The 23825-nt window shown below is 41.3% G+C and overlaps 1 protein-coding gene across 4 annotated transcripts; it reads left to right on the top strand.

Annotated features, from left to right (window-relative positions):
- The first annotated feature begins 778 nt into the window (after window positions 1-778).
- LOC108707779 (Fc receptor-like protein 5) lies at window positions 779-22618 on the top strand. 4 transcript variants are annotated; one of them, XM_041581356.1, is made up of 7 exons: window positions 782-1201; window positions 5237-5542; window positions 13317-13565; window positions 13921-14172; window positions 17335-17592; window positions 21083-21319; window positions 22187-22618. In XM_041581356.1, the coding sequence occupies exons 1-7, from the start codon at window positions 1153-1155 to the stop codon at window positions 22312-22314; spliced, it is 1479 nt and encodes a 492-aa protein (XP_041437290.1). In that variant the 5' UTR covers window positions 782-1152; the 3' UTR covers window positions 22315-22618. The 4 variants fall into 4 exon arrangements, with proteins under 4 accessions (XP_041437292.1, XP_041437290.1, XP_041437291.1 ...); XM_041581355.1 differs by having other exon boundaries at window positions 791-1201; window positions 21071-21319; XM_041581358.1 differs by lacking the exon at window positions 17335-17592 and having other exon boundaries at window positions 779-1201.
- Window positions 22619-23825: the final 1207 nt, after the last annotated feature.

Below are 23825 nucleotides of genomic sequence, written 5' to 3'. Positions count from 1 at the left end.
CTCTCTCTCTGTTGGGGTTCCTCAAGGATCTGTCTTAGTTCAGCCTTTTGAAATTTTCTTTAAATCCAGAAATTGACTCCACATTTTTCACAATAATGTGAAGATCGTCCCCATGAGTCCTCCGAATACATTATTGATTTCCAAGCAGGAAGACCAGTGGAAGAGAGTTTTCTGAGGTTCTAGTGATAAGTTGGTGTGAGAGAAAGGACATCCTTGTCTAGTTCCCCATTTCACATTAATTATTCCTGACATCTCTCCCCAAGCAATTATTTGAGTCCTTGGAGAAGAATATAATAAATTAATTTGACCTTGAAACACAAAAACTGAGAGAGACTCATTTAAGTGTTTCCAGCAGATTTTATTGAATGCATTTTCTGCATCGATTGGACTAAAGCAGTAGAGAGAGAGAGAGAGAGAGGAGCAATTTATTAAAGAGACCTCATGGTGATGGTGATGATAGAGACAGATATATCAGAGGCAAGTAAAGAGAGAGAGTTACAACAGCATTGCATAAAACTGATACTCAAGTTGTTACAACAAACAGTTACAACTTGTATAAATTGTGGAACTGCACCATCGATACCTCTGTTCTATTTCCCCAAATGGGATATTTTATAAAAGTTATTGTTCGGCTGAAGGAGCCCTAAATTGATTATTAGAGATCTGATCAATCCTTTTTCTTCCTCAAACAGAAGAAGAACAAACAATAAAACAAAACATTATTATTATTATTATTATTATTATTAAAGGAGTTATTATTCCTGATGCACCACTGGCACACGGCTTGTTCCCCTTAACTGCCCCCCCCCCATTATCATGACTTGCCCCAAACCAACTGTCTTTTTTTATTTGCAACTGGAGCTGAGCCCCTTCACTTACATGGGGGGGGGGTGTAACTGTCAGGTGAAACTAACGACACCAAGAGCCCTGACCTCTCAGCAATTGCATCACCCCCCCCAATTACCCCCCATCTGGTTGCACCGTTTTCCCTGACTTGTGACATGTGAGTGAAGAAATGAGAGAAATGTAAATCCAACCCCCTCACCCACCACTTCCTCTGTCTGTCACTTCCCCATTCAGCGATTCATCCCTCTGTCTCTTGCTCTCTCTGTCTGTCTCTCTGACTGTCTCTCCTGCATCAGCTGAATTATAATGTCTCTCCTCTGGGGCCCCTTATTCTATGGCTGTTTACTGCATGTCGGTATGTAATGGAACTGTACACCTGGGGGAGGGGATTGGGGAGCGATGAGTAAGGGGGGGGGCAGAGATAGAGAGAAGGGGGAAAGATTGAGTAAGTTGGGTAGTAAGTGATGCCCCTTGGGGATCCTAATGGTTCTGTATAATTCTAACAACATATGTGATTGTCTCTGAGGCCCCACCCCACGGGAGCAGTGATTTAGATGTTTGGGGGCACCCACACGTCACTGTTGTAAGTCCGGGGTCTGACTGGCAGTGCCAACTACACACAAGGCTGGGGAATTCAGAGTTTGCAGAGGAAGGTGCAGGGAATAAGCTCAGATAGTGGACAAATAACCAAATATAGAGGTATTTGTCCATTGAGTCTGGGGGTCCTCAGGTGGAGGAGACCCAATGGGCTTCTTGCTGATCAGAGCAGTCACTTGGGGTGTAGGAAGAATCACATGCTAAATCCATAGACCTCAATTTGCATTTAAAGGTACATGCACCTGATTGTCTCTAGAGACCCAATGGGTCCATTTATCAGTGACTTCATGGCATTTAGTTCCTGCATTCTCCCTCATAATGCCTCCCCATGATAGTCCCTCATAATGCCTCCCATGATAGTCCATTATAATGCCTCCCAATGATAGTCCCTCATAATGAAACCCAATGATAGTCCATTATAATTCTGCCCCATGATAGTCCCTCATAATGACACCCAATGATAGTCCATTATAATGCCTCCCCATGATAATCCATTATAATGCCTCCCAATGATAGTCCCTCATAATGAAACCCAATGATAGTCCATTATAATTCTGCCCCATGATAGTCCCTCATAATGACACCCCATGATAATCCATTATAATGCCTCCCAATGATAGTCCCTCATAATGAAACCCAATGATAGTCCATTATAATTCTGCCCCATGATAGTCCCTCATAATGACACCCAATGATAGTCCATTATAATGCCTCCCCATGATAATCCATTATAATGCCGCCCCATGATAGTCCATTATAATGCCGACCCATGATAGTCCCTCATAATGACACCCAATGATAGTCCATTACAATGCCGCCCCATGATAGTCCCCAGTAATGATAAGTTAGGTTTATACAAAAATACTTCCAAGGCTACAGGTGCAGTGCACATAAAAGCCTCAGGGGTATCACTCCACAATAGATACAGGGATTGTGCCCTACAACTCCCAGCACCTTTAAAGGAGAACTAAAGCTAAACAATGAAGTAGAGTTGGAATGTTATACCTTATGTTTTGGGTTTGTGCACTGGCCCAAGGCAACCACAGCCCTTTAGAAGTAAAGATTTGTGTCTCCAAAGATGCCCCAGTAGCTCCCCATCTTCTTTTCTGCTGATTCACTGATTCACATGCTCTGTGCTGCTGTCACTTACTGAGCTTAGGGAGCCACTCACAATATACAGTATAGCCACAATATAACAGTCATAACATACAGTATATATACAATATAGCAGGTACAATATAAAGTATATAGACAATATAATATATAGGCACAGTATACAGTATAGTCACAATATAACAGGCACAGTATAGGTTAAAGAGCCATTAATTCAGATTCTCATTACACAGCAGCTCATAAACCAGCACAATTAGTCTCAGAATTTAATAATTAGCCCTATTACAGACAAACCTCATATACTGGAACGACCCCTAAACTCAGCTTCTCAACAGCTGCTCAAATCCACACTGAGCATGTGCAGTGCCACTGACACTCCTAACAACATCCGAGATAGGAAACTCCTGTGTCCTGGATCATTCCTACTGTAGAGATGCTGAACCTTCAGGCTAATGCAGTAAGTTCACAAAATAAAGTACAGCATTTCTAGTCTGATTCATTTGTAGGGTTTAGTTCTCCTTTAAAGTAATGCATGGAATGTGTTTGTGTCTATTGAGTGGATCCCCACCCCCTCCCCATAAGACAGTGGTGCTGGGGGACATGTATAAGGGACAGGGAGAATTAAATGAAAAGTTCAAAATATAAAATCTTGAACCAAGCGTCGTCCCCAGTTCAGTAACAAGTAGGTTCTCTTCAATCAATTGTTCCAAATGATGTTACTGATCATTTATCAAAAAGAAATAGGGAAAAAAACAAGATAAAGAGATATAGGGGCCCATTTACTTAGCTCGAGTGAAGGAATAGAATAAAAAAAACTTCGAATTTTCAATGATTTTTTTTGGCTACTTTGACCATCGAATTGGCTACTTCGACCTTCGACTACGACTTCAAATCGAACGATTCGAACTAAAAATCGTTCGACTATTCGACCATTCGATAGTCGAAGTACTGTCTCTTTAAAAAAAACTTCGACCCCCTACTTCGCCACCTAAAACCTACCGAGGTGCAATTTTAGCCTCTGGGGAAGGTCCCCATAGGCTTTCTAATGTTTTTTTTGGTTGAAGAAAAATCGTTCTATTTGCGGTAAATCCTTCGACTTCGATATTCGAAGTCAATGGATTTACATTCGGCAGTTGAATATCGAGGGTTAATTAACCCTCGATATTGGACCCTATGTAAATCTGCCCCATAGTGTAGCATTCTTTAAAGGGATACTGTCATGGGAAAATGTTTTTTTTTCAAAATGAATCAGTTAATAGAGCTGCTCCAGCAGAATTCTGCACTGAAATCCATTTCTCAAAAGAGCAAACTGATTTTTTTATATTCAATTTTGAAATCTGACATGGGGCTAAACATATTGTCAGTTTCCCAGCTGCCCCCAGTCATGTGACTTGTGCTCTGATAAACTTCAATCACTCTTTACTGCTGTACTGCAAGTTGGAGTGATATCACCCCTCCCTTCCCCCCCAGCAGCCAAACAACAGAACAATGGGAAGGTAACCAGATAGCAGCTCCCTAACACAAGATAACAGCTGTCTGGTAGATCTAAGAACAACACTCAATAGTAAAATCCAGGTCCCACTGAGACACATTCAGTTACATTGAGAAGGAAAAACAGGAGCCTGCCAGAAAGCATTTCTCTCCTAAAGTGCAGACACAAGTCACATGACCAGGGGCAGCTGGGAAACTGACAAAATGTCTAGCCCCATGTCAGATTTCAAAATTGAATATAAAAAAATCTGTTTGCTCTTTTGAGAAATGGATTTCAGTGCAGAATTCTGCTGGAGTAGCACTATTAACTGATTCATTTTGAAAAAAACATGTTTTCTGATGACAGGATCCCTTTAATAAATGTACATCTTCAGTGAACATTGAAGTGTTGTGAGCACCATGGAATAAAATTTGGGATTCACCCGTTTGTAGCAGACAAGGTATTGGCTTTCCATTTATTTTTGACATCTTCAGTGAATCACATTCACTATAATCAGTGTGAAAATTCCCAATAGAACGTGAGTGTGCAAGTGAATCGGTGAGACCTACACACACAACATCACATATAGTGAACTGTGTTTTGAAGAAGGGAAAGATCTTTGTAGAGAATGATTGTTACTCACACACCAAACTGCGTTATTTCTGCTTTATATTAGAAATTAGAATATTAATTCTCCTTTGCACAATAAAGAGCAGCAGGTGCGGAAATGTTTTCTACATTTTAATAAAAGAAAGTATCGCACTTACAACGTTTCACTTAAAAATCGCCTTTAACATCAAAAGGTTCCCCCGCAGGGTATACGGAGATATCGTCTCTACTGCGCGCGTCCTTCTTCCCTTTCCGCACTCGTCGCCGCTCACGTGTTTCGCCAAATTGGCTTCTCTCATTGGCTCTGAGAAGAATGTGTGTGTTTGACTGATTCACTTGCACACTCAGGTCATATTGGGAATTTTAACTCTGATTTGACTGAAGATATGAAGAACGCCGCACTATAAAGACTTTTTCCCATTCCTTTTTGATGAATGATCAGTAACATCTTTTGGAACAAGGGAGAATTAAATCTCTAGGATCTGGAGTTCTGGTTAAGATCAGGGGCTGTGATATAACAGTGACCCACAGAGTAACGTCTTCTGCTCCCCATTATGTACATGACCTACTGCCCCTTCTCTCTTCTTCTCTCCCTCACAGGTTGGGCGGCTGAGACTGGCCCCGTGTATGTGGCCCTGAATGACCCAGTTCTGCTCAATATCCCGGAATATCCCAATGCTGAGAAAGACCAGGTGACCTGGAAAGATGGGAATAATAACACAATAGGGAAATTCCTGAACTCATCATCATATAAGCAGCGAACAGTCTGTGAGTGTGAGCTCTTCAGGAACGGCTCCCTGTATCTCAAGCGTCTGGACACGGTGGGAAATGAGACCTACAGGGTGGAAGTGTTTAACCAGAGTGGAAAGTCCATCACTACTGCCTCCCTCCTAGTGACTGTGATTGGTGAGTGTAACCAACTGTCTAGTTACACCCTGTATGTTCCTGTTGGAATCTGATCTCTTAATCTTATAGTGAAAGACCAGAGTGTGGGTATCATGGGCACTGAAGGGGTTAAAGACCAGAGTGTGGGTACCATTGGCACTGAAGGGGTTAAATCTTATAGTGAAAGACCAGAGTGTGGGTATCAGGGCACTGAAGGGGTTAAATCTTATAGTGAAAGACCAGAGTGTGGGTATCATGGGCACTGAAGGGGTTAAATCTTATAGTGAAAGACCAGAGTGTGGGTATCATGGCTACTGAAGGGGTTAAATCTTATAGTGAAAGACCAAAGTTTGGGTATCACGGGCACTGAAGGGGTTAAAGACCAGAGTGTGGGTATCATGGGCACTGAAGGGGTTAAATCTTATAGTGAAAGACCAGAGTGTGGGTATCATGGGCACTGAAGGGGTTAAATCTTATAGTGAAAGACCAGAGTGTGGGTATCATGGGCACCGAAGGGGTTAAATCTTATAGTGAAAGACCAGAGTGTGGGTATCATGGGCACTGAAGGGGTTAAAGACCAGAGTGTGGGTATCATGGGCACCGAAGGGGTTAAATCTTATAGTGAAAGACCAGAGTGTGGGTATCATGGGCACTGAAGGGGTTAAATCTTATAGCCAAAGACCAGAGTATGGGTATCATGGGCACTGAAGGGGTTAAATCTTATAGCGAAAGACCAGAATGTGGGTATCATGGGCACTGAAGGGGTTAAAGACCAGAGTGTGGGTATCATGGGCACTGAAGGGGTTAAATCTTATAGTGAAAGACCAGAGTGTGGGTATCATGGGCACCGAAGGGGTTAAATCTTATAGTGAAAGACCAGAGTGTGGGTATCATGGGCACTGAAGGCGTTAAAGACCAGAGTGTGGATATCATGGGCACTGAAGGGGTTAAACTATATAGTGAACGACCAGAGTGTGGGTATCATGGGCACTGAAGGGGTTAAATCTTATAGCCAAAGACCAGAGTATGGGTATCATGGGCACTGAAGGGGTTAAATCTTATAGCGAAAGACCAGAATGTGGGTATCATGGGCACTGAAGGGGTTAAAGACCAGAGTGTGGGTATCATGGGCACTGAAGGGGTTAAATCTTATAGCGAAAGACCAGAGTGTGGGTATCATGGGCACTGAAGGGGTTAAAGACCAGAGTGTGGGTATCATGGGCACTGAAGGGGTTAAATCTTATAGCGAAAGACCAGAGTGTGGGTATCATGGGCACTGAAGGGGTTAAAGACCAGAGTGTGGGTATCATGGGCACTGAAGGGGTTAAATCTTATAGTGGGAAATAAACACTATTTGGGCAGAACAAAAGGGAACCCATGTAATTTGCAAATAGTGAAAAATGTTCCTTCAGTATAAAATAACAGGGGGCGGAGCTACAAGCTAATACCGCCCCCTAGAGAAGAGCAAATAGTAACCCACATGATCATATGAACTCACATTATTATACACAGTAAATCATTGTTCATGTGCCGAGTTGCAGCTCCTTATCTAAATGTTTCCTTGTTGCGATTACAGAATCCCGTGTGGCTTGTTCCATAGACTTCTATGGGCAGAGATTCAGAGATGTGGAATTGTGGGTCATTTAGGGATCAGTCTGTATAGAGAATCATTTAGTGAGTCACAAATACAGGTCCAGTCTCCTCATAATGAATTCCCACTGAGCTAAAGTCACCCAACTGCGAATCCCCAAGTCTAGGGTTGCCAACTTTTTTGGAACAAAATCCCGACCTTCCTATATATTTAGATTTGTTTCCCTATCAATAACATTGGGATCAATCATCATTTTTACCGGCGGACCATTAAAATACCGGCCAGGTGGCAACCGTACCCGGGTCAGAGAAACATTAGTCAGACACATGGTTCCCTTCTGTATTAGTCTCATCACTTCCTGTAAGAATCTCATTTCCTGTTTGTGCAGCAAATAAACCATCCCCAGAAATCTACAGCCACACAGAAAGGTTCCCACCTCCAGCGCTGCATTTCCTCTGCACTTTATTTCCTCCAATCACATCATTAAACAGCCAAGTTCTGCCCCTCAGTATTATTAGACAGTAACTTGATTCTATGAGACTCTCTAAAGTGTCGAACCACTGGGTTTGGTCCATGTTCCAAAAGGGTTAATCTTTATTTCCCTATCATTTTGCCTCTATACAGCATTTACTCTTCAATGTGACAAAGTTCTAGTGGCCAGTCCTTGTAATTACACTCACACATAACAATACCTTCAAATAAAAAAGAAATGGAATAAAACTGCCCCTGTCTGACAATTGCCCTGACCTACCAGAAATAGACAGTAAATGCCCCTTATAAACATGAATAAATAGGACATGTGCTGCACATACTTTCTGTCTGTTAATGCCATTAAGAAATATCTATTGTTATTGTTACATCTAAAGCACAAAATTAAACCAGTTCCACTTCCTGTCACTTCCTGTTTCCAAAGAGCAGACGAAGAGCCGATAAAACGAATTACCAGTCTAGTGAGAAGCCTCTGATACTGAGTTGCTCAAAGGATTTTACGGAAGGGAGAGATTTGTTTGTTTACAAATAGATACTGAGCTCTGAATAAACTGCCCTGTTTATAAACAGGGGAAGGTTCAGTGAAAAAAAGCTCAATTATCAATTAGTGCTTTATAAAGGCAAACATATGAAAATCTGTGTTTATAATTAAAAGAATTGACAGAATGCATTGTCATAATAAGTTCTATTTATTTTGCTGATTTTCAGCAAAGGCGTCGATATGTGTATACTGTCCCTTTAACTCCAGCCATGAAGTGCCCTGTCCCAACTCCTTTCTGTTCAGCTCAATCTCCCCAAATAAACACAAAAACAGATTTTCTTTCCCTCCCTCAAGACCTGGGAATAGGGGGGAGGGCCCATGGGGGGAGGGCCCAATCATTCCTAATTCCTTATAAACTGCCAGTTTCTCTCATAACTGCCAGGTGACATGATCATTGAGTTTCTATTCCAGACTCTGTTCTGTGGTGTTTATACAAATGGCCTGAAGCTGTCACTGTACCCAGACTTATACTGTGCATAATTCCTGACAGCTTAAAAAGTGAAAGTTACTGTTGTGTAATGCCTGCATGTATGGGGTGCCGTTTGTCCCAAATACATTCTGTATACAAAACTATCCCTAATACACATAATGAATGTCTCTCATGTTATATCAGTATGTAAGTGACCATACACAGATAAAAAAATATACAAAAGACTTATTTCTATTAAAGAATGAAAACAAAATCTGGTTAGTGCACAAAAGGATGTCATTATATCACAAACTCCATTCTGTACAGTTTAACAAGCAATCTGTCTCACAAATGTATAAACTCCATATAACAGACGCACTTATGTGCAGAGTTACTTACAGAATGAATTATGTAAAAACAAAGTTGGACATAATATATAATAGTGTAACTAACTAGTGCTTGTCAAGCTAGATTTTACTGACAAAATAGATATCTGTGACAGAAAGCAAGATTTTATAGTACAGGATTCATTCTTTCCACAAAATGACAGTTTTGTTTCACAAAACAGATAAAATAACCATTCTGTGAAGCAACACTGTCAGTCACATTCCTGAACCAATAAGAACAAAGCTTATTGCCATATACAAACAAGATGAGAAGTTCCAGCTCTGCTCCACATGGCTAAGGCAAAGTATCTGACCTGCTATAGAGGCGCCTCTAATGTCCCCTGTGCTGCATAGTAAATAAACATGAACAAACCTTTCCTAAAAGAGCTGCTGTTAAACACTACAGGTTCATAAATGGAAGTTTTTACATTATAGAAATATAATGCTGCACTTCTAATGATTGTAGAAAAAGAAAAGTATGCAAAACATAAATATGATCATTTTAGGTGATATAGCTATTCTTATTGTAGTAACCTGCTTGTGTGGCCATTTTGGTTAAGGGCATTCCTGCTGTTTTGCCATTGTCTTATGACTTACTCCTATTCCTCTTCCTGTCTAAGCTGAGAGTAATAATGGGACAGGCCACACAGTTATAAATTTTGTATATTATAGTTAGACTCCAATGTCTCCTCCTAGCTGTAATCTTGCACCAATTAGCTTGTAGTAATCTCTTAATAATGTGCTTAGCTATAGTTCAACTACTACATAATAGATTTAGCCTTAGAGACTTAGGGACTGATCATGTGCACACATACCTCCCAACTGTCCCTTTTTCAGAGGGACAGTCCCTCTTTTGACAGCTCAACTTGAGGTCCCTCATTTGTACTGGAAAGTCCCTCTTTTCTCTGCACTGAACAGCCAGAAAAAGAAACAAAGTTTCTAACTTAATTGGCTTTTGGCAGAGAGGCCAGTACAGCTAACAGGTGCAACTAAGATGCTTTATAACAATTTTGAGATAAGAAAATAAGTATTTTTAACAGTTTAGATAAGGAGAAATATTTTCAAATTTTTATAACCTGCCAAACTTTGTAAAATGAACATGGTAATTATAGGGTGCGGCCACAACATGGGTGTGGTCAAAAAAATTGCTGCACTACATGCAAAAAAAATTTTTGTCTCTCTTTTTATTTCCAAAATGTTGGTAGGTATAGTTCAACTACTACATAATAGCTTTAGCCAGAGACTTGGGACTGATCATGTGCACAGTCACGCATTCTGGATAGTATGATGTTTAGGTTATATGAGCAGCCACTCCTGAGTACTGTGTATAAACAAAAGGGGGTCATTTAAGCAGGGGCAATTTTAGGGGATCATAATCTATTTATATAGAAGCAACAAGCTATACAATGCTTTATATTTATTTATAACAAAAGACTCTAATGATGCCGTCCCCTTACCTGCCCAGTGCTTAACCCTTTCACATCAGAGTGGGTCAAGGGGGGCACAACACTAGAGCAGAGAGCACAACTGTGCCCATGTCACATGTCCAGGGCCGCCAGCAGGGGGGGGATAAGTGTTCCGTGCCTGAAGGGGGGCCCAGAAGTGCTGCATTTTTCAAAGAGCCAGGTCCCCTTAACGAGCGCCTGAGCCATGCGGCCATTTCACATATTACCGAATGCGGGAGTGCCGAAAAGACGAAGCTGAAGTCCCGAAGCGGTGAAAAGACACAAATTCACGAAAGGAGGTGAAGTTGAAGTCCTGAAGTCTTTTGTTTACACACAGTACTTAGGAGTGGCTGCTCATATAACCTACACATCATACTATACACAATGTGTGATGTACATGACCAGTCCCAAGTCTCTGGCTAAATCTATTATGTAGTAGTTGAACTATAGCTAAGTAAATTCTGGTACATTTAATAGAAGATGGCAGGTGGGTGTGGCCTGTCCCATTATTGCTCTCAGCTTAGACAGGAAGAGGAATAGGAGTAAGTCATAAGATAATGGCAAAACAGCAGGAATGCCCTTAACCAAAATGGCCACACAAGCAGGTTACTACTATAAGAATAGCCATATCACCTAAAATGAGCATATTTATGTTTTGCATACTTTTCTTTTTCTACAATCATTAGAAGTGCAGCATTATATTTCTCAGCCATTTGTAAAAACTTCCATTTATGAACCTGTAGTGTTTAACAGCAGCTCTTTTAGGAAAGGTTTGTTCATGTTTATTACTATGCAGCACAGGGGACATTAGAGGGCGCCCTCTATAGCAGGTCAGATACTTTGCCTTAGCCATGTGGAGCAGAGCTGGCAACTTCTCATCTTGTTTGTATATGGCAATAAGCTTTGTTCTTATTGGTTCAGGAATGTGACTGACAGTGTTGCTTCACAGAATGGTTATTTTATCTGTTTTGTGAAACAAAACTGTCATTTTGTGGAAAGAATGAATCCTGTACTATAAAATCTTGCTTTCTGTCACAGATATCTATTTTGTCAGTCAAATCTAGCTTGACAAGCACTAGTTAGTTACACTATTATATATTATGTCCAACTTTGTTTTTACATAATTTATTCTGTAAGTAACTCTGCACATAAGTGCGTCCGTTACATGGAGGTTATACATTTGTGCGACAGATTGCTTGTTAAACTGTACAGAATGGAGTTTGTGATATAATGACATCCTTTTGTGCACTAACCAGATTTTGTTTTCATTCCTTAATAGAAATAAGTCTTTTGTATATATTTTTATCTGTGTATGGTCACAAATACTTATATAACATGAGAGACATTCATTCTGTGTATTAGGGAGAGTTTTGTATACAGAATGTATTTGGGACAAACGGCACCCCATATCTTCTATCTCTGCAGCAGCCTGCAGCTTTTCTTCCAAACCCTGGTGAGCCTACCATACCTTTTACTGCTTGGATCCTTATGTTTGAAAACTACATTATTGCTGCTGACCAAGGGGAGATTTGTGCTGCTAAAAAGCTTTACTTCTTCACTGCCTGGGAGCAGAGGGACAGCGTATATTCTATACATTACCATTACCTGATGAGACTTATGAAACTGCTCTTACTGCTATAAAGAACTTTTTCATGCCAAGAGTAAATGTGGTTGTTGAAAGATTGATGCGCACTAAGTTACATGTTGCAGACATCAAACTTCCACAAATACTGTGCCTACAAAGTCATCTACTGCTGACATTGTGAAACATCAACAAGCCAAATGCAAGGCTTATACTGACAGAAAACGTGGTGCAAGTACACTTTCAGCCTGTATCTTTAGTCAGAATTAAGAAACCAGGAATACTGAAACAAGGACAATCTAAATTTACTACACCTCTTGAAGTGAGATGCCAGCGAGGACCATACACATATGAACTGTCTGATGGACGCATATGGAATACAAGTCGTCTTACTCCTGTTAGATATGACTTTGGAGAAGCTCCATTTGATGAAGGACATTTTCCTACTCCTGATGTCAACTGCAATAGGCCTGAAGAAAGTGAACCTATAAGGCGTACTGAGAGAATCACAAAACTACCTGCATGGACCCAGGACTTTGTGATGTGAAGAATGTACAATATTGTTTTAAAATGCATACTGTTTAATTGTTGCTGTTTATTATAGTTGTCCAAATGCTTTCCTACTATAGGGGGAATATGTAGTGTGTCTACAAATGGCTTGTAGATGTCACTGTGCTCAGACATACTGTTCATACTTCCTGGTAGCTTAAAAAGTGAAAGTGAAAGTTACTGTTGTGTAATGCCTGCATGACTCTGCTAATAAAGCACTTTTATGCTCTACTCATCCTCGGCTACCCAAAACATAACATGTTCCATATCTGTAACCAAAACCAAAACACGGGCTCTTCCCAGGACACTGATATATTCTAACGACCAATTGTCTGAAATAATCATTTGTATTTAATAGGATTTGGGATTTACATCACTTCTCATTCTCCAAATCTCCTCCTTGGCCTTTAGAATAGGAGAGGTCCAGACTGACAGTTTCTGTAAGAACCTGAGTCATTGCATTTGTTCTGTTTTTACCCCTCCAAATCTGACACGGGGCAGGAACACACCTGTGCTGTTTATACAAATGGCCTGTAGATGTCTCTGTTGCGTAATGGCTGCATGACTCTGCTAATAAAGCACTTTTATACACTAATCATCCTCGGCTACCAAAACATAACAACACCGACCCAAATAAATTCCCCCCAACCTGTGTCACAGGGAATAAAATGTGTCCGTATCTGTATGTTTCATAGGTACAACCTTCTCTTGTGCAGATGGGACTGCTTATTAATAATAATATTAATAATAATAGTAATAGTAATAATAATAATAATAATAAATGCCTCCTTTTATCTCCCCAGAGAAAGTGTCGGCCCCTCGGCTGAACTCCTCCTGCTCCCCTGATGGTCTCGCTCTGATTGGATGTGAGATACAGGGAGGGACTGATCCCCAATACTCCTGGCTGGAAAATGGGGTCAACCTGAGCACCTCATGGAATGTGAGTGGGAATTGGATCTCAGGATTTGCTCCGGTCCCAGTTAATATATCCTGCTGTGTATGGAACCCAGTGAGTGAGGAGCGGAGCCAACTGGTCTCTGTGTTCTGCCCAAGTGAGTAAAGCTGAGCCCGGGGGGGGCTGTTATATCACAATACTTAGTTGTATTATCATTATAGGGAGAAATGAATGGGGTTAATAATCTGTAACAAATTGAGCTCCAGATACAAAGTGACCATTGGGCTGACACCCCCAGACACAGTCAGACACCCCTGACCAGTAACTATGGACACTGATTATACAGAAATCACCAACACTTGCTCATTTCACTCCCAGATGTGACCCCTTTTACAAATTTGGGGCCCCAGGGTCTAGAGCTCAGGGCATTGTCTCATTGCCATTGGTACATTAGTTTATGGTCAGATCTGGGGCCCCCACTAATGATCTCCCCTTGTTTCTCCTCCTCTCAGTTCCTGTATCTGTTCCAACCCTGAATGTGTCGTGCCAACGGGATGGCAGTGCCAGGATCCTCTGCTGGACAGACAGTGGGACAGATCCAGTCTTCTCCTGGAGTCTAAATGGGACAGACAAACAGGGGAGCCCCCTAAATCAGAGCTGGAGCCAAATCTCTATTGTCCCCCCTCCTGCTGTAGGGAATATTCTCTGTGTCGTATCCAACAATATCAGCCTTGAGAGAAACACAATGAACTTCTCCTGCCCAGGTGAGTGACACCCCAAAACTAACGCTCATTCCTGTGTGTTAATAACAGTGTCAGCACTTCAGGGGCCACACACTGCACCCCCTTGTGGTAACACAGAGAATTATTGTGAACACTGCATAACCCTTCCACCTTCTGTTATTTCCTTATACTGAGTCCATTGCTCAATATCCCGAGCCAGAGAGAGACAGATAGAGAGAAAGAGAGAGAGAGAGACAGACAGAAAAAGAGAGACAGACAGAGAGAGAGAGAAACCTAGAGAGAGAGACAGAGAGACAGAGAGAAAGAGAGAGGTAGACAGAGAGGGAGTGAGAGAGAGACAGAGAGATAGAGAGAGACTGCTGTTAATCTATGGGGGAACATGGCAGGGCTGCTGGGAGTTGTTTGGGAGTGTTATTCTGGGTTGCAGCCTGTCAATCATCCTGATTAGGAGGAAGATGCGGTTAGAGAATCAGGGAGTTTCCTTCTGAACTGGGAGTTGCTTTTAACCCCTGCTTTGCCAGTTTAGGAGTCATTGCAAGTTGAGTAAGCAGCCGTTATGCTGACAGACTCTTGTTCAGCCCATATTGTATTTGGGAGACTGGGCGGTTCATATCGACTGGGGGGCACCCTAGTGACTGGATGTTCCGCAGCATGTGACTCCCTGTTTTACTATCTGGAAGTGGGGTGCTAGGGAAGCAGCAGGTGCTGAGGGATCACATGGGTACATCACCCACCCCACCCAGTGGGGCCGACAGAATTGCTCCCACACTCCCAACAGCACCAGAGGGCCCCCCTTTATATAGTCACTTCGTCTTGTGTTACCCTCATACCCCCACACACAATCCAGTTCCACATTCTTTACTTTTCATTGAGACTAGGAAAAAAATTCGCCATAGTTAGATTCGCGGCAAATTTTTGATTTTCGACACAGGTGATATTTTTCGTGAAATTTCGTGAATTTGTTTGCCTAGCATGACAAAACTTTTTGTCACACACGACATTTGAGGCATGTGCGCATAAAATGCTGTGTGCAAAAATTGGCGCTCATAAAAATTACGCAGACGCAGGCTTCGAAACAGCTTCAGCAGAGACTGAGTGAACAAGGAAGGCCTGGGAAAAACAGGTGACTGTGATATTATTGCAGAGAACAAGGAAATCAGCTACAAAGTAGACATTTTCTGCTGCAAAAGCTCTCTTAAAGCTGTCCCATCCTCATACTTTCCATCCTTATTGATGTGCCTGGGACCCTGTCCCATACTTCTCATCCTTATAGATGGTAGTTGTCCTGTAGTTACAGCACAAACCTCTTGTACCTACCTGTACTGTACAAATACACTATTAATTAAACTACAGTTATGTATTAACTTGTCAGCCAAAAGGATCCAGAACCAGTTCCACCATCTCCTCCCCATGAAGACCCCGGCTCCTGCAGCACCGCCGCAGCCAACTCAGTACCATGGGGATCATTTATTCATGCTGGTCCAGCAGGTCAATGGGCTGAGGCAGGAGATAGGGGAAATTAGGAAATTAGCATGAGGGGCAGCCCTCCTCCTCCTGTAATGTAACACATTGTGTTTTGTGTTATACTGTTTTCTATTTTTGTTTATTAAACGTTTTTTTAGCATTTTCATCTGTATTTTAATTTAACTATTCAGATGGTACTTCAAGTTGTTTGGATTATTAACACACCATGACTATTCTCAGTCATGTTACATTGCATTACATAATATTTCAGATTCATTAAACTTAAAACATAAATATGTGGTTCATTCATTTTATTGAAGCACCAGATACTATCGTTTCAGCTTAAGTAGTTGTGGTTGTGTTAGTAAACTACTAGTAGTTTACTAGTAGTTAAGGAATAGCATTATTCATAGAATTTTTTTTGCCGTGCGTCAAAAGTCCGTCACGCATTGAAAACTTTTTTGAGGCACGTCAAAATCAAAGTTTGCAAATTTTTCATCGTTTCACAATTTTTTTCAGAGTTTCATGAAGTTTTTGGCAAAGCGAAACGGGACAGATTCGCCCATCACGAATTGAGACTATTTTCAGCACAGCCAGTTTGTAATAAGCCCCCCAATACACACTAGATCCCACTGGCAATAAGGTGGGGGACATAGCAGGGTTTGAGAGGTTCTTACTGGGGGGGGGCTGTTCTTATATTAAAGGGATACTGTCATGGGAAAAAAATTCTGCTCTGAAATCCATTTCTCAAAAGAGAAAACAGATTTTTGTATATTCAATTTTGAAATCTGATATGGGGCTAGACATATTGTCAATTTCCCAGCTGCCCCAAGTCATGTGACTTGTGCTCTGATAAACTTCAATCACTCTTTACTGCTGTACTGCAAGTTGGACTGATATCACCCCCAGCAGCCTAACAACAGAACAATGGGAAGGTAACCAGATAGCAGCTCCCTAACACAAGATAACAGCTGCCTGGTAGATCTAAGAACAACACTCAATAGTAAAATGCAGGTCCCACTGAGACACATTCAGTTACATTGAGTAGGAGAAACAACAGCCTGCCAGAAAGCAGTTCTCTCCTAAAGTGCAGGCACAAGTCACATGACCAGGGGCAGCTGGGAAATTGATTAAATGTCTAGCCCCATGACAGATTTCAAAATTGAATATAAAAAATTCTGTCCCGGCCTGATTCACTGATATTGACTTTCCCTGATTTTGTGCATTTTGTGAATTTGTGCATAAAACCATTTTTATCTTCTCTTGACTTTATTAAAAAATAGGGATGCACCAAATTCACTATTTTGGATTCTGCTGGACTCCCGAATACTTAGTGAAAGATTCGGCCGAATACCAAACCAAATCCCGACCCTAATTGGCATATGCAAATTAGGGGTGGGAAGGGGTAAATATTTTTTAACTTCCTTGTTTTGTGACAAAAAGTCACATGATTTCCCATCCCACCTCTAATTAGCATATGCAAATTAGGATTCAGATTTGGTTTGGCCAGGCAGATGGATTCGGCCAAGTCAGAATCCTGCTGAAAAAGGCCGAATCCTGAACCGAATCCTGGATTCGGTGCATCCCTATTAAAAAAGAATATCAATGTATTTATTGTTTCTAAATATAGTTATAGACTCGTTACTCACATTCCCATTGTTTCAGTCTCTTTATTCCCTGCCCAGTTCCAGCCTGACATTCCCTGTTCTTCTCTGTCAGTTCCACTATCAGATCCGGTACTTGGAGTTTCGTGTGAGTCGGAGGAGAGGGCGCTGCTCACCTGCGGGGTATTGAGTGGGACTGATCCCTCCTATTCCTGGTACATTAATGACACACTAATTGGGAATTCCAGTCTCCACTGGGAAGTGAATGGGAATAACCTGACTGTGTCGTTACCCTCCCCCGGGAATATCAGCTGCACCGTCACCAACCCGATCAGTAGCAGGAACGTGAGTGTCAGCAGTGTGAGCTGTACTGGTGAGTGTGTGATACATGAGTGATACTCAGAGTTCCCTGACTTCTAATATCCTTATCATTTACAGTAGGGGGTACATTATCCCTTATAATACATCAGTGATACTCAGAGTTCCCTGTATAACTCAGCCTGCAGCCTTGTGCCTTTATATGGTCACAGAACAACCCCTCAGTGACTTCTAATATCCTTATCATTTACAGTAGGGGGTACATTATCCCTTATAATACATGAGTGATACTCAGAGTTCCCTGTATAACTCAGCCTGCAGCCTTGTGCCTTTATATGGTCACAGAACAACCCCTCAGTGACTTCTAAGATCCTTATCATTTACAGTAGGGGGTACAGTATCCCTTATAATACATGAGTGATACTCAGAGTTCCCTGTATAACTCAGCCTGCAGCCTTGTGTCTTTATATGGTCACAGAACAACCCCTCAGTGACTTCTAATATCCTTATCATTTACAGTAGGGGGTACATTATCCCTTATAATACATGAGTGATACTCAGAGTTCCCTGTATAACTCAGCCTGCAGCCTTGTGTCTTTATATGGTCACAGAACAACCCCTCAGTGACTTCTAATATCCTTATCATTTACAGTTGGGGGTACATTATCCCTTATAATACATGAGTGATACTCAGAGTTCCCTGTATAACTCAGCCTGCAGCCTTGTGTCTTTATATGGTCACAGAACAACCCCTCAGTGACTTCTAATATCCTTATCATTTACAGTTGGGGGTACATTATCCCTTATAATACATGAGTGATACTCAGAGTTCCCTGTATAACTCAGCCTGCAGCCTTGTGCCTTTATATGGTCACAGAACAACCCCTCAGTGACTTCTAATATCCTTATCATTTACAGTAGGGGGTACATTATCCCTTATAATACATGAGTGATACTCAGAGTTCCCTGTATAACTCAGCCTGCAGCCTTGTGTCTTTATATGGTCACAGAACAACCCCTCAGTGACTTCTAATATCCTTATCATTTACAGTAGGGGGTACATTATCCCTTATAATACATGAGTGATACTCAGAGTTCCCTGTATAACTCAGCCTGCAGCCTTGTGCCTTTATATGGTCACAGACCCCTCAGTGACTTCTAATATCCTTATCATTTACAGTAGGGGGTACATTATCCCTTATAATACATGAGTGATACTCACAGTTCCCTGTATAACTCAGCCTGCAGCCTTGTGCCTTTATATGGTCACAGAACAACCCCTCAGTGACTTCTAATATCCTTATCATTTACAGTAGGGGGTACATCATCCCTTATAATACATGAGTGATACTCAGAGTTCCCTGTATAACTCAGCCTGCAGCCTTGTGCCTTTATATGGTCACAGAACAACCCCTCAGTGACTTCTAATATCCTTATCATTTACAGTAGGGGGTACATTATCCCTTATAATACATGAGTGATACTCAGAGTTCCCTGTATAACTCAGCCTGCAGCCTTGTGCCTTTATATGGTCACAGAACAACCCCTCAGTGACTTCTAATATCCTTATCATTTACAGTAGGGGGTACATTATCCCTTATAATACATGAGTGATACTCAGAGTTCCCTGTATAACTCAGCCTGCAGCCTTGTGCCTTTATATGGTCACAGAACAACCCCTCAGTGACTTCTAAGATCCTTATCATTTACAGTAGGGGGTACAGTATCCCTTATAATACATGAGTGATACTCAGAGTTCCCTGTATAACTCAGCCTGCAGCCTTGTGTCTTTATATGGTCACAGAACAACCCCTCAGTGACTTCTAATATCCTTATCATTTACAGTAGGGGGTACATTATCCCTTATAATACATGAGTGATACTCAGAGTTCCCTGCATAACTCAGCCTGCAGCCTTGTGTCTTTATATGGTCACAGAACAACCCCTCAGTGACTTCTAATATCCTTATCATTTACAGTTGGGGGTACATTATCCCTTATAATACATGAGTGATACTCAGAGTTCCCTGTATAACTCAGCCTGCAGCCTTGTGTCTTTATATGGTCACAGAACAACCCCTCAGTGACTTCTAATATCCTTATCATTTACAGTTGGGGGTACATTATCCCTTATAATACATGAGTGATACTCAGAGTTCCCTGTATAACTCAGCCTGCAGCCTTGTGCCTTTATATGGTCACAGAACAACCCTCAGTGACTTCTAATATCCTTATCATTTACAGTAGGGGGTACATTATCCCTTATAATACATGAGTGATACTCAGAGTTCCCTGTATAACTCAGCCTGCAGCCTTGTGCCTTTATATGGTCACAGACCCCTCAGTGACTTCTAATATCCTTATCATTTACAGTAGGGGGTACATTATCCCTTATAATACATGAGTGATACTCAGAGTTCCCTGTATAACTCAACCTGCAGCCTTGTGCCTTTATATGGTCACAGAACAACCCCTCAGTGACTTCTAATATCCTTATCATTTACAGTAGGGGGTACATTATCCCTTATAATACATGAGTGATACTCACAGTTCCCTGTATAACTCAGCCTGCAGCCTTGTGCCTTTATATGGTCACAGAACAACCCCTCAGTGACTTCTAATATCCTTATCATTTACAGTAGGGGGTACATTATCCCTTATAATACATGAGTGATACTCAGAGTTCCCTGTATAACTCAGCCTGCAGCCTTGTGCCTTTATATGGTCACAGAACAACCCCTCAGTGACTTCTAATATCCTTATCATTTACAGTAGGGGGGTACATTATCCCTTATAATACATGAGTGATACTCAGAGTTCCCTGTATAACTCAGCCTGCAGCCTTGTGCCTTTATATGGTCACAGAACAACCCCTCAGTGACTTCTAATATCCTTATCATTTACAGTAGGGGGTACATTATCCCTTATAATACATGAGTGATACTCAGAGTTCCCTGTATAACTCAGCCTGCAGCCTTGTGCCTTTATATGGTCACAGAACAACCCCTCAGTGACTTCTAATATCCTTATCATTTACAGTAGGGGGTACATTATCCCTTATAATACATGAGTGATACTCAGAGTTCCCTGTATAACTCAGCCTGCAGCCTTGTGCCTTTATATGGTCACAGAACAACCCCTCAGTGACTTCTAATATCCTTATCATTTACAGTAGGGGGTACATTATCCCTTATAATACATGAGTGATACTCAGAGTTCCCTGTATAACTCAGCCTGCAGCCTTGTGCCTTTATATGGTCACAGAACAACCCCTCAGTGACTTCTAATATCCTTATCATTTACAGTAGGGGGTACATTATCCCTTATAATACATGAGTGATACTCAGAGTTCCCTGTATAACTCAGCCTGCAGCCTTGTGCCTTTATATGGTCACAGAACAACCCCTCAGTGACTTCTAATATCCTTATAATTTACAGTAGGGGGTACATTACCACTATACAGTATATCTGCACATATATTATAATATCAGGAGACCTGTCCTGTCTATTACTGTTCCTTTTGTCTCCCATTAGTTCCTGTATCAGATCCAGTTCTGGAGGTTTCGTGTCTAACAAATGGGTCGGCGCTGGTTTCCTGTAAGGTGGAAAGTGGGACAAATCCCTTCTATTCCCTGATCTATAATGGGAAAACAGTGTATGAGAATTCCAGCTCCCCATTGGTTAATGTTTCACTCCCATTATCCTCCCCTGGGAATATCAGTTGCTCAGTGAGAAACAGATTCAGTACAAAGGAGACCGGGGTACAAGGCAGGTACTGCCCAGGTAAGTGACTCACCTGTTCTACAGCAGAGAATGGGGAGAATGAATATGATGTGTTACCTGTTAATTCTAGTGTCACACACTGTCCTGTTATGATATTAGGCCAATCCTTGTTCAGACCCATTAGTTCCTGTATCAGACCCAGTTCTGGGGGGGGGGGGGTGCTCTCCATTGGGTAGTGTTACAGCCCCCCTCCCCTGTGAGTAATAAAGAGAGATCTATTTGGGCCAATGATGAATTCCATTATTACCTGGGAGATACATGAGGGCCGATATGATTATATATAGATATGATTATATATATAGATATGATTATATATAGATATGATTATATATAGATATGATTATATATATAGATATGATTATACAGAGGGGCAGTTTGGATTTGGATATAACACACAGCTGTTAATCTTTTCGGGGGGGGGGTAGAGATGAACAACGAGGGAGGATTAAAGGGGAAGAAAAGCTTGAGGAACTTTCTATAAGTTTAGTAGGGTAATGCTTTGAATCATTTGTAGTCTCATTTCTGCAGTGATCTTAATGGCATGTCTGGGGTTAATCTGATCGTTGTCCATTTTCTAGCGAATTTTCAAGAGAATTCCTAAAACATTTTTTCTTGTCTTCCTTACTGTAACTTGTATTTGCAAAGTAGATTCTGATTGACGTTAGGATTTTCCTGAATTCTCCCAAAAAGCATAAAATACGCCCAGTAATACGTGTGTGCGCCGTTAGTAAAGTGGTTTCCTATAAGTTCATCCTCACTTGGTGGCAATGCTGGTCACTCAGTGACTGTAGGTCAATTTGTATAAGTCCATAAATCCTCAGAGGAACTGGACTCCTGTCCAACTGACTGTCCTTGTGTCTCTTCCAGTGAAACCGTGTTCTCACAACTGCCTCCAGAACTCTATCATCGTTGGGGTCGTGACTCTACTCGTGACTACGCTGCCTCTAGTGGTCGGCTGTGTGTACTCCATGCCCAGGCCTACACTCAAAGCCTGACGTGTAACAGACTGGACTCTGGGATGTCACTCACACGCTGAATTCTCTGTATGTATTTAACATCGGGAGATGCCGCCCAAAGCTCCGCCTTCTGTTCATTTGCATATTACCCACGGGCATCTCTCTCTGCGCTGCTTGTGGAACTATTAATGATGGACCTACTCAGTCTTGCCTGTATTTACCCACTGTATACCCATTCTGTACCCATATATATATATATATATATATACACTCTATACCCATTCTGTACCCATATATATACCCACTGTATACCCATTCTGTACCCATATATATATATATATATATATATATTGAATAAAGTACCCCCCTTTTGTAAATTATAAGGATATTATAAGTTACCGAGGAGTTTCATGACCATATAAAAGTACGAGGCCGAATATACAGGTCATGGAACTCCGAGGTAACTTCTAATATCCTCATATTTTACAACTGGGGGAACTTTATTTATTATAATACACACGTTTCAGTGAGTCATGTGACAGAAATGACATCAGAACTCACCGTTTATAACTGATGACATCAGAACTCACCGTTTATAAGGATATCATTTACAAGATATTCATAGCTTTTGTGTATTATATATATATATATATATATATATATATACACTCACTTTATACCCATTCTGTTCTCATATATTTACCCACTTTATGCCCATTCTGTACCCATATATATATATATATATATACTCACTTTATACCCACTGTATATCCATTCTGTACCCATATATATATATATATATATATATATACTCACTTTATACCCACTCTATACCCATTCTGTACCAATGTATATACCCACTTTATGCCCATTCTGTACCCATATATATGCCCACTCTATACCCAGACTATACAGCTCTGCAGACTATGTGCCCAATGGAGGTTTGAGAAACTGTGGCATCACCAGGCACATTGGGCAGATATGAGTTTCTATGTGGGATTCATATAAATAATTCTATTGGCTGTACATTGTGTTTGTATGTGAATCTGTATGCTCAGTGTATGGACAACACAATGGGACCATTATGGGTTATAATAATAAGGTCCAGTTCTCTGGCCTGTGGTTGAATTTGCTTTTCCGGCTGTAGTGGAACCAAAAGTCCAGTCTATGGGATCCAGGCTTAAATCTCAGCAATAAGAACCAACATCTCACAAACTCCTGCTCCAAACAACAGATCCAGAATAAGCCCAAACCATTGGAACCTGAATTCTCCTCCCCACATCTGTATCACATGGTACGACCCTGCCCCGGGGTAATGAGCCCCTGAACATTTCATCTTCATTATATAAATATATTCTGTGTATCTTATGTTTTCCAACAATGGAGAATGGAAAAGGGGACATAATGAGGATCCGGAGTAACATAGAGCACCCCTGTTATTTAACTCGCTGTGACCCCCACATTTGTTGAGATATTGTTGTGCCCCCAGTATTTCATGGTATAGTCTGAGCTGGGGCACTGGGGATTGGTGGAGTTCAGCTGTTGTAGTA

This window comes from Xenopus laevis, chromosome 2L, assembly GCF_017654675.1.
Source record: "Xenopus laevis strain J_2021 chromosome 2L, Xenopus_laevis_v10.1, whole genome shotgun sequence".
Lineage (NCBI taxonomy): Eukaryota > Metazoa > Chordata > Amphibia > Anura > Pipidae > Xenopus > Xenopus laevis.
This window is presented reverse-complemented; position numbering and strand designations above follow the sequence as displayed.